The following is a 12,222-nucleotide window of genomic DNA, read 5'->3' on the forward strand; positions in this document are numbered from 1 at the left end:
GTCGAGTAAACACCGGTTTTACGATAAATGTGTGTATTTAAATTGCACAAATATTAGGACAAAAGATGGAAAACGTTTATTTCGATTTCCATTACAAACGGGTGCGAGACATGATTTATGGTTACGCAATAGTGGTGAGTTTATAAAATTGATTTACTTATTTATATCAATATATAATATATATTGATATGATATATGAAACAAATATATATATATATTCTTTGTTTTTTTTAATAAAATATGTCAGATATTATGTATGTTTACGTATGGATTACGTTGAAGTGTTTCTTTGCCGCGTTTTTCTGATCTCGCCGAACGGTTCGCGAATCCTGTGCGAATAAAAAACGATGCGCGTGTGTGTGCGTGCGATTGTGATGATCAGTTTCAGTTCGTCTTCAACGCTTGACGAGAGAAGAGGTCCCGAACTGCTGTAAGTTTATAAAAACATATTTTTGTATAACACATTAGAACGATTTTATATTATTTTTTTTGTCTAGAAAACGTTATATTAATAACCGTTATGAAAACGATCTCGACGACGGTCGTCACCGGCATCGTCGCCGTCGTCAAGATCGTTTTCATAACGGTTATTAATATAACGTTTTCTAGACAAAAAAAATAATATAAAATCGTTCTAATGTGTTATACAAAAATATGTTTTTATAAACTTACAGCAGTTCGGGACCTCTTCTCTCGTCAAGCGTTGAAGACGAACTGAAACTGATCATCACAATCGCACGCACACACACACGCGCATCGTTTTTTATTCGCACAGGATTCGCGAACCGTTCGGCGAGATCAGAAAAACGCGGCAAAGAAACACTTCAACGTAATCCATACGTAAACATACATAATATCTGACATATTTTATTAAAAAAAACAAAGAATATATATATATATATTTGTTTCATATATCATATCAATATATATTATATATTGATATAAATAAGTAAATCAATTTTATAAACTCACCACTATTGCGTAACCATAAATCATGTCTCGCACCCGTTTGTAATGGAAATCGAAATAAACGTTTTCCATCTTTTGTCCTAATATTTGTGCAATTTAAATACACACATTTATCGTAAAACCGGTGTTTACTCGACATTGTAAAATAAAAATAATAATTAGCACCAACACCAAAAAAAAAGAAAATTAAAAAATGCGAAATTAAAGAAAACAGGACACTAACAAATAAACAACTAACACTAAAATAATCTTAATTAAAAAACTAATTATAGTTAAAATTAATATGAAAGAAACAAATATACTAAACACGCGTACACAACACGTAAAATTTATTTATTTCAAGGAAAAACAGCGTAAAGCGATCTCTATCGTATTATAACTCTGAGCGTATTATGCGATGCAATCTGTGGCACAGCGAGTGGACTGATTGTCGTATACAGATTGCAAGAAACATTTGAACTAAAAAAAATTGAATATCTAAATTATGTGTGTGGGCGTTTGCATTAATAATTAAATTCCTTGCAGAATTAAAAAATAATTTATTTTGTTCCATTACAAAAAAAATTATCAAATAATGATATATTGATTATTACACATTTATACACATAATAACTTATTTGAAAAAAGTGAAAAAAAAATCTGAAAAAGGCAGGGGTTTGAACTTGAAATGTCCACGATTTCAGCTCGTCATCTTAGTTGCTCGGCTACGCATGCTACTTGACGTTCTTTTATACCGGCATGATACATTAGGCATGGAAACTTTAAATAATTGTACATTATTGCACGTTGACATTGCACTTCATATTAATAGAAGCGGCGATAAATATTAAATATAATATAATATATATTAAAAATTACATTCCAAAATCCAGGTGGTCGAACAATTAATCGTTCTTTTTATTTTAATTAAAATAAGATTTATATATAAATTAATACAATTGTCGCTCGTATATTGAAAACAAAGTGATAAATATAAGGCCAACTTATCGAGCTGAATATTCGAGATGTTCAGTCAACTACCATTTATTACATGTATAAATTATAAAACTACAGTCATTATATTAAAACTAACGCAAATTACAATCATTCTATAAACGTTTTGACCGCACGCGGTCTTCTTCAGTATAATTATTGAAATATAAATTCTTACAATTCACATAATATTGAAATTTAATTATAGTTATTCAGAATCAAGAGTTTTTGAGTAATTAACGCGTGTTTCAATCCGTCCTGTCCAACAATGTTCGCCTCGATATGATCCCTGATTTTGTTCAGATCTCGGATAGTTTCATCGTTAATATGCGAGAAATTAACCCGTTCCGTAGGCGCTGCGATTTATAAAAAATTACCGATCAACGCATGTCCAAATTATAATATGTATTCCCTACAACTGGTAGTATGCTTACCTATCATCGTTCTTCTTGATAATTTTGCTACTTATTAACAGTTATTAAGGATGACACATAACAAACCAACAATACAGAAAGACAGCTCATTTTAAACTCTACTTGATCGGAGAGCGTGCGTGTTTATATATGATCTAATATCTATGTTTTACTCGTTAATGTCCTATTTGTCCTATTATTATTTCTTGTTCGCTAATATATCCAAAATATCAAAATACGACTCGCTAAGTAACTCAGTATCTTTGTTTAAATTTAGTCCATTTTTTTGTTCCTTGATATGTAGCATCTCAGAAATGAGTCTTTTATAATAATTATTTTCGTTGTCCATGATCTTAACATTGTCCCAATTAAAAGTATGATGTTCATTTATTATGTGTTCAGAAATTACTGAATGTTTCGTTGAGTCCAACCTAATATTATTTTTATGTTCTTTTATTCGCGTCTGCAATTGCCTCTTTGTTTGGCCTACATAAGATGCATTACAATTATTGCAACTGATCTTATAAACCACATTCGAATTGCATGGATGTTTAGTTTTATCTTTCTGCGCTTTAATAATATTATCCAGTTTGTTGAGACATCTATACCCTACCATACAATTTTTATTTTTTACCGAGGAAACAATCATTTCTGAGATCCCATCTATATACGGAATGACAAAGAATTTTTTATTGACCGAGTCATTTCTTATACTTTTTGTTCTTTCTATGTTGGCCTGTCTCTCTATAATGCTCCCCTTAGATATGATGTGTTCTATCCGATGATTAATTTTGTTAAAAATCAGATCAAGAGGGTAACCATTGCTTCTGAGTATATTAATAATTAACTCCAAATTTTTATTAAAAAATAGTGGATGTGATAGCAATAGACATCTGTCTACAAGGTTATATATTATTCCTATTTTGTGGCATAGTGGGTGGTTTGAATAAAATGATAACGTCCTTCCTGAGAAGGTTTCTTTTTGATACCAGTCTATATATATTTTGTTATTAATAATTTTAAGTGATAAATCTAAGAAATTCAAGCTATGGTTAACCTCTTGTTCGACCGTGAATTTAAGTCTTTCATGATAGTTGTTAAAATTATTCACAATCTGAGTCATATTAGTCATAGAGGTGGCCACTATTATGTCATCCACATAACGAAAATAAAACAAACATTCCAAATTCAACGCTTTCAGAACTGTATCCTCAAGATCTTGCATAACCAGGTCTGCAATAATTGGTGATAACGGTGACCCCATAGGGGTCCCAAACGTCTGTTTATAAATTATGTCATCAAATGTAAAATATGTAGAAGTCAATATGAATTTTATACCCCCCAAAAATTCGTTTTTCGGTATTTTAGTATTTATTCCAATGTGATCCCATCTATCGTTAGATACTAAGATTTATATATTTCATTACACATATACATATATATATATATTTTAATAATTATATTTTAGTTTTTATACAAATTATATAAATACATATATATATATATATATATATATATATATATAAATAAAGAGAAAAGATCGCACATATACAGAATGAATACGTGATACTGTGTTAACATGAAAATTATGGGCGTAGCACGGACTCGCACCAAATACAAACTTTATCGACCCTGCCAGAAAATGGGTGTGCAGTTAGTTCCGATATTAAAAACGGGTGCGAGGGGCGCTTCAAGCAGTCCCGTAAAAACGGTAACAGCCAAAACGCCGGCCTGGCCGCTCTCATCTTTCTCTCTGTTTATACATTTGTAATAACTTCAATTCATTAATATACATAATGTTTTTAAGAAAAATCAATATTTCCATAACAACACATTCATTCATTTATTTGTTACATATTAATTCTTTTTGTTCTTTTGCTTTAAGGTGCCTACTGATGGACGCGGCAAGTTGCCGCGCGCGGCAGTTCAGAAAGAACTAGATCTAGGGGCTTCTGAAACTGATGCCGCTTGCCGCGTCTGCCGCGCGAATTCGGCGTCATCGCGTTTGTCGCGAAACAATATAACCTCAATTCCTCAGTATCTCAGTTATCAGTTTAAATAATCAATATATCATGTCTGCAAAAATGAAAATTTATGAGTGGTCAATGCAGTGCAGTCAGGAACAGAATGTAGAAGCAGACCGACGTGACAAGTTGCTCGGATCATTAGCTATGTTATTAGCTGCAAAAAACAGACGGATCAACAAAAAGAAGCGTTTCTGGGTTGCTCCAATTTTTAAAAAACGCTGTGAGCATGGTTTTTACCATGCCTTGCTGCCAACACTTAAATTGGAAGATCTGCGGTTCCATAATTATTTTCGGATGTCAACCACGCAATACGAAGAGTTGTTAGCCATTGTAGGCCCGCATCTAGAGAAACAATACGTCGTGCGAGAGCCGATAAGTGCAGCAGAACGATTGACGTTGACATTACGGTAAACATCTTTTGTTTTTATTTTAGTTATATGAATGTAAATGTTGCATTACATCAATTTGCATTACGTTTCAGATTTCTGGCAGCTGGTGATTCCATGTCTTCAATGACATATCAATATTTAGTAGGCTTGACGACTGTAAGCAATATTATTGCTACAACATGCAAGATTATTTGGGAACATTTGTGTCCTTTGGTTCTTCCACCTCAGTTATTCGAAGATGACTGGCGGAGCATCGCAGAAGATTTTGAAGATATATGGGACTTTCCACATTGCATTGGAGCAATCGATGGAAAGCATGTAACCATTCAAGTAAGTAATACTTGTATTATAATTCTTTTCAGGCATTATTCAAATATTAAAAACTATCGGGAAATAAATAGAAAAAACAATACGAGCAGACTCCAATTTTCTTGCAGTATGTGAAAAATATATAATAATCTTTGTGTAATTTCAGTGTCCGGATAATGCTGGCTCCAATTTCTACAACTATAAAAACAGTCATAGCATTGTGCTATTAGCTATTTGTGATGCCAATTATATTTTCCGGTTCGTCGATATTGGTGCGTATGGCAGGCGAAGTGATGGAGGCATTTTTCGTGAAAGCCGATTCGGTCAACAACTTAATGCAGGTCAAATGAATATCCCAAAATCGGACAGTTTTTACAAAGGAGGCCCGTCTTTGCCTTACTGCATTGTCGGGGATGAAGCCTTTCCATTGAAATCATATTTGCTAAGGCCATACTCTGGCAAAAATAACTTGTCCGCCGAACAGCACATCTTCAATTATAGACTCAGTAGAGCCAGACGAGTGATAGAGAATTGTTTCGGAATACTTGCTAGCCAATGGCGAGTTTATCGAAAACCGATCATTAGTAGTGTGGAAACTGCTATGAAGATCGTACAAGGTACAATCTGCATTCATAACTGGCTCCGCAAGAGTGATATCAAGAAGAACAATTATATTCCACCAGGTATGTTGGATAAAGAAACGGCTGTGGGTGATCACATACGAGGTTCGTGGAGGACGATTATGGAAGATGGTTGTGCATTTGTGGACATCTCCAAATGTAGTACAAATACAAGTACTCGGGGTGCCATGCTCATTAGAGATGAATTTTGTAAATATTTTAATAATGAAGGCTCAGTAGCATGGCAAAATGATAAATGATACATTAGCATATTATTTCGTTTTATTTATAATATTATACTAGACATCACAGATATAATCATTATTTGTATACTACACATGCAAAGGAAATAAATCACACCTTTTAATCATGCAAACTAATTCTTTAAAACTTCTTTTTCCTACTTTCCCAGATAATCATAACTTTAATGTTTCTTGGTATCCCGGTCCAGTTGAGTAATAACTATTTGAATAAATACGCTTCGGCTTTATTGCACTAACAAAATCAGTCTCGTTTTATTACTATACGTATACATATATTATTCATATTATTATATTTTACGTTATATTATTGTTGTTGCCGAATTGTCGTTACGCAATAATTCAGCACGTAAGAGCTCGTGAATTTTCAACATTATTGCGCGTCTGCGGACTGATGACAACTCTCGTAGCTGGCAGGCAATCATCGAAGTAAAATTGTCAACTTCGTCAAGAACAGGAGGAGTTGGCAAAGGTGGTCGTGGAGTCTGCAAGGCCTCTGCTATCTGCTTCATCAAGTCTTCTTCGCGCTCAGTACTTTTTCGTTTTCTTTTCATTCCTGAAAATGAAAGAATGACTTTTACATAATAATACATTTTGTATTATTGGACAAAATTGATGTAGCTAGCTGTAATAGTACTAACAAGTGAGATATTCAATTTGTACAATTTTCCTACAATATATATATATGTGTGTCGGTTGATAATTAATGTGGAATTTTGAATATAATGCGGGGTCTACGATGCAGTCGTTACAATGTTACGACGCTGTGACGGATCAATCAAAGAAGAGAATATATGATTTTTTTTCTCTGATTGGTCCGTTGCAGCGTCGTATTGTCATAACGACTACATTGTAGACTCTGCAAAAGTTTTATTTTATTATTGCATATTCTTCTTATTATTCTCTTTCTGTTTTTAAATTTATTTACTTGCCCGTACAGCTTATGAACGAAATACTTTTTGATGCATCAATCGCACCGTTGACTTCTACGACGTCCACACTTTGGATTTCCGTGTCATCATTGCTAGTGTCTTCCTCACGACTCATCATATTTGAAACTGTCCTGAAATACAATAAAATGAAATAATATCAATATTAACTGTTTTTAGTATTGCAGTGAATGCTTTTGTGAAATACTAACTCTTTTTCCAAAGAAGTGTCACGTAAGAAAGACAACAATTCGTAATGTTGCCACTTTCTGCGAGATGGTTTACTTCCTGATCCACTTGGCAACTTTTCAAGAGAGATTATTTTCATGTAACGATCCCTTAAGTTCTTCCATTTTTTTTTTACCTCATCGACAGAACATTCGCCTGTAATAATAAAATCGTACTGTTATATCACTTTAATTCTATTGAGTTTTCTTTAACTACTCTCTTTCTCTCTCTCTCTCTCTCTCTCTCTCACATACACACACAAATATATATACGTACCATTCGTCGCATTAGCCACTTGCTTCCAAAGTTGTTGTACAGTTTGCCTGTCACGTTTTGTTATACTCAGTTTTTGATTCCATAACAGTTCTCGTGCCGACACTTCTGTAATGATAAGTTCTTCCAGGTTTTCCACTGGGCACGGCTCTTGTGTCGGAAGAGGCGATTCTATTACAATCTGCTCTGCTCCATTAATCGCACTTCGGCGCACAATGCTTCCATCTTCTACAAGATATTTAAATTTTTACATTCGCTCAAATAGTATTATATCGGTCACTTTCACCTTTTATATTTTACTTACCACATTTGGGATATAAATACAAGCTATTCACATCAAAAACAATCTCTGAATAATTTGCAAAACATTCATGGGACCATGTTTCTTCATCCTCAAGGTCCCCAAGAATTATTTCGCATAATCCGCATGTGTATACTTTCTGCCATAAAAAAAAAATCAATTATATCACCCGATGTGTCATTCTAAAGTTCGGTTCCAAGTCATAAATGTTTATAAGAATTGAAATAGATTCGTACGCACATGTTACGGTACGTTTTTCTCTTCCGAAACGACCAAAACATACACTTAACCTCCAATCTTGAATTATGCACAATCATATATATTACCTTCGCGATTGCTTTCTTAATATTTTTTTATATTAAACTTATATTATATTTGGATATAATAACATACACTAACCTTTGGAATCTCCACATTTACTCCTGCCATCGTTTCAATTTTATTTTGAAATGTGCACAAATAACCACTCCCGCGTTGCCGCAAGTGAAGTTGGATTATTCCAACTTCACTTGCGGCAACGCAGGAGTGATTCAGAAGCCCCTAGATCTAGTTCTTTCTGAACTGCCGCGCGCGGCAACTTGCCGCGTCCATCAGTAGGCACCTTTATATTTTCAATGAATAAACATTACTTTTTCAAAGATCTGGTGAATTTATTTATAAGTCGCTACAGGCAGGCCTTTGGCGATCTGTCTATTAATCTGTGTCATAACAAGGGGTGTGTTCAGAAATCCTATTCTGGGTTAAAAAATAATTCTTTAACCCGGAGTAAGATTCTGAACGCACCCTTGTTATGACAAATTTCCTAACCTGTCGTAGTGTCACCGTGTGTCGTAATTTATGTTTAGTATACGTGTTTAGAGTATGTATCAGAGGAAGTTAAATTTATTATATTTATAAAGTCTGGAATAAATTCTTATTTAAGCAATTGAAAATATTATAATTGTTAGTGAGTATTATTTACTATACTTTAAATACCTCTCAGTGTAACAGTTTTGCAGTTAATTGATATATTTCTAACAATATTCCAATATAAGTAAGCTATATTTTTTATTTTCAATTGTAGATCAGCTTTGTTCTACAGCAAATGATGGTATTTTATGCAATACTTCATCAATGCTGTGAAAAATATCTTTTATGATGCAAGTTGCTACTTCAGTATTCTTAAGATGATTTGCTGTTTAATAAAATGTGATAGGATATGTATACGGTATGAGACCTGATATCATTTCTGCAAAAGTTAATATATATATGATATTTCTAAATATTATGCTGTGTATTAAAATTATGAAATGTCTATTTCAGATATAAAAGAATTGATATATCCTATGCATCGGTAATAATTGCAGAGCAGGCCTGTCATCAAGCATCGAAAAAGAATCCATTTACAAACCATGAGATTTTGTTAAGCGAGAGTTCATTATTACTGTCTCCGCTTTCAGAATCTTGTGAAATGTTATGGAATAACCAACTATGAGTAATTTAGATTCTGTGTTTATCGAAAAGGGATCAATGTGCTTCTAGTCTTTACATGATTGCAGAAGGCATAAAACATTTATATTCTTAATTACTCGCATGTGTTTGTGTACACGCGAGCTGTAAAATAGTCTAAAGATTTATGTACAGAATGCAATAATGTATCATCTGCATTGCGATATTACTTTAATTAATTTTACACTGATGTATATATTATGTACTATCTTACATGTCCAGATATATCAGTAATTCCAATATAATTTAAATTTATATTATAATTTATATTAAAATTTATATTTACATTTACATTATGATTTATATTTATATTTTTTAAAATTATATGTTACAACTTGCGTAAAGCAGATTAATTATTGTTATATAAACATTATTTAAACTTTATTTAAACTTTATTTAAACTGTCACAAATGTACATGTAAATGTAAATGTTATATGTAAATGTCCTCGAAAACACTATTATATATAAATTATTTGTATATACATTTGCGAAGTCCTCGAAAGCAATAATTTGATAAGTAGACCGTTTATATATAAATGTCCTCGAAAACACCATTATATATAAATTATTTGTATATACATTTGCGAAGTCCTCGAAAGCAATAATTTGTTGTACAATAGCTAAAAATCAAAGTAATGAAAAAACAAATTGTAATGTATACATCAGAAAGCGATGCTGCTTATATGTATGCAGAGAAATCGTTAGGTTTTTCAATGTCCTCAAAAACGTCAATTGACAAATATATTCAGAAATTCCCCTTGTTCCTTCTCTTAACATCCCCTGTAAAGAAATAGACGAGAAAAATATTGGTCCGAAAGTCGGCCAAATAATATATTATTTTGGTTTCATGTCTATATAAATTGTAAAAAAAAGTTGCAATATCTTATGTCATAGTCCTGCATTAATACGACATATGTAATTATTTAATTTATAACACACAAAGATCACACATTAGTTACACTTATTTAAAAATTTGTAGCCATCCATGTGTATAACGAGTGTATAACAAGTGTATACAAATACATGCATGGCAAGTTACACTGAGTTAGGTTGATTTTGGTTACATATCTTTATATAAAAAAAATTGTAGTATCTTGTATCATGGCATTGCATTAATACGACATAGGTAATTATCTAATTTATAATACATAAATCACACATTAGTCACACTTAGTTGAAAATTTGTCACATCCATGTGTATAACAATACATATAATATGCCATCCATACGAGTGTATGCAAATACATGTGTGACAAGTTACACTCACATCAGAAATCTTATAATCTAAGTATTGACTTTATAAAAAGAAAAATAGTAATATTGACTATATAAAAATAAAAAAGAACATATTTAACCAATTTGTCATCAATTATACATAAATGAAAAATAAGTTTAATATACTCGAAGTCATCCTGAAGAAAAATTGGCTTTATATCAAACTTGTAATACATTACAAGAAAAATAGTTTATTTTCTAACTGTGTACTTGGAGGTCGATGAAGAACTCGTCCCACTAAGAACGATAGCTTTTGCGCATAATGGCAAGGTAATGTTAATTTGGTAAAGTTAATTTGTACGTTAAAGGTTGTATCTTGTCTGACTCTAAACCACTATTATTGAAAATAATGTTGTACGAGGTTGGCGAAACTGTACCTTGTCTAATATTTTGAGAGACAAGGAAGAAATCATATTTAAACGGACTAGTTATAACATCATCAACGATTGTACCGATCAAAGGATTATTTCTGTTATTGAAAAGTCGAATGTTAATTCGTTTTGATACAATTATAAATACTAACTTGAAATTCAGACCGTAGTATAATTCTTCAAGCTTCTTTTTCATATTTGGTACTTTATTTTCATAAACATGCGGTATTTGACCGTCGCTGACCTCGTCGTATATACGAGTATATATATATATATATATATATATATATTCAGCATTGCCGACAGCACCAGGTTGATATCCCCGCACAGGGCCTAGGACTTATAATTTTGCAATTTTTTTGAATAAAATAATTTATTCATGAAACTAATAAGATTATAACAAGAATATATAATAAGAATATTTTCAAATTGATCAATGTATTGGTTTAATTTATATATATACACACACACACACACACACACGCACACGCACACACGCACACACACGCGCACACACACACACACACACACACACGTGTGTATATATATATATATATATATATATATATATTTATCAAATATTCCGATTTATTATGTACGTAAAAATGCGCGTCAGATCTTTCGTATTCGCGCGGTATTAGTAGTATGTATGTACCACAGTAATCCGCGCGTATTATACGTTGATATGACACAGATTAATAGACAGATCGCCAAAGGCCTGCCTAAAGAAGAGACCGCCATCTTCGTGCGATAGACTTTGCCCCTTACCGACACACTTTGCCCCTGGTTCGAGTCCGTGCTAAATTTCGTAGACTTGAACCAAAAGACTTTGCCCCTGGTTCGAGTCCGTGCTAAATTTCGTAGACTCGACCAAAAGACTTTGCCCCTGGTGCAAGTCCAGGCTAAATTTGTTTGACATTACCAACAGACTTTGCCCCTGGTGCGAATCCAGGCTAATTGATCATGAGACCAATTTGAGAAATTTGGCCCCCGTTGTGTGTGTGTGAGAGAGAGAGAGAGAGAGAGAGAGAGAGAGAATATTTTACATATGCATATATATACATATATATAAAATTTATTAAATATAAAAAATATATTTTTTACACATAAAATGTTTTTTTATTGAAATAATCACGATTTTAAATGTGATTTAACACAGTGTTCAAAAATTTTTTAATTAAATTTTTTAATTAAATTTTATTAAAGAAAATTACTTGAAATTTTTTACATGAAGAATTTAAAGGCTCCTTATTCTCTTGTAGAAATTTATCACTACGCCAATTAATCACTTATTTCGAGTATTTAAAATACTATAATATACAGTAATTTAAGTATTCGAAATAAAAGTGATTAATTACTCGAAATAAGTGATAAATTGGCGTTACTAGTAATAAATT

General features: G+C 32.3%; 1 protein-coding gene and 1 long non-coding RNA gene across 5 annotated transcripts; both read right to left on the reverse strand.

Moving 5' to 3' along the window:
- Nucleotides 1-5,397: 5,397 nt before the first annotated feature.
- On the reverse strand, nt 5,398-8,196 carry LOC114928543 (uncharacterized). Of its 4 annotated transcripts, none has more exons than XM_029299795.2 (6): nt 8,090-8,193; nt 7,694-7,829; nt 7,393-7,617; nt 7,101-7,272; nt 6,892-7,022; nt 5,398-6,515 (listed from the first exon to the last, which is right to left on the reverse strand). In XM_029299795.2, the coding sequence occupies exons 1-6, from the start codon at nt 8,117-8,119 to the stop codon at nt 6,262-6,264; spliced, it is 948 nt and encodes a 315-aa protein (XP_029155628.1). In that variant the 5' UTR covers nt 8,120-8,193; the 3' UTR covers nt 5,398-6,261. The 4 variants fall into 4 exon arrangements, with proteins under 4 accessions (XP_029155628.1, XP_029155630.1, XP_029155629.1 ...); XM_029299797.2 differs by having other exon boundaries at nt 6,937-7,022; nt 8,090-8,192; XM_029299796.2 differs by having other exon boundaries at nt 6,916-7,022; nt 8,090-8,192.
- Nucleotides 8,197-9,512: 1,316 nt separating this feature from the next.
- On the reverse strand, nt 9,513-11,817 carry LOC114928544 (uncharacterized). The gene is made up of 3 exons (XR_003819079.2): nt 11,481-11,817; nt 10,978-11,164; nt 9,513-9,959 (listed from the first exon to the last, which is right to left on the reverse strand). It is a non-coding gene; the product is annotated as an uncharacterized LOC114928544 (long non-coding RNA).
- Between the last annotated feature and the right edge of the window lie 405 nt (nt 11,818-12,222).

Source organism: Nylanderia fulva, unplaced genomic scaffold (assembly GCF_048542155.1).
Source record: "Nylanderia fulva isolate GAGA-0341 unplaced genomic scaffold, ASM4854215v1 Scaffold274, whole genome shotgun sequence".
Lineage (NCBI taxonomy): Eukaryota > Metazoa > Arthropoda > Insecta > Hymenoptera > Formicidae > Nylanderia > Nylanderia fulva.

Excerpts from the sequence above, each read along its gene's own strand:
- LOC114928543 (XM_029299795.2), bottom strand. The coding sequence starts at position 8,119 with ATGGCAGGAGTAAATGTGGAGATTCCAAAG. Across the intron at positions 7,830-8,089 it reads TAAATGTGGAGATTCCAAAG|AAAGTATACACATGCGGATT; the intron begins GTTAGTGTATGT and ends TTTTTATGGCAG. Across the intron at positions 7,618-7,693 it reads GTATTTATATCCCAAATGTG|AAGATGGAAGCATTGTGCGC; the intron begins GTAAGTAAAATA and ends AATATCTTGTAG.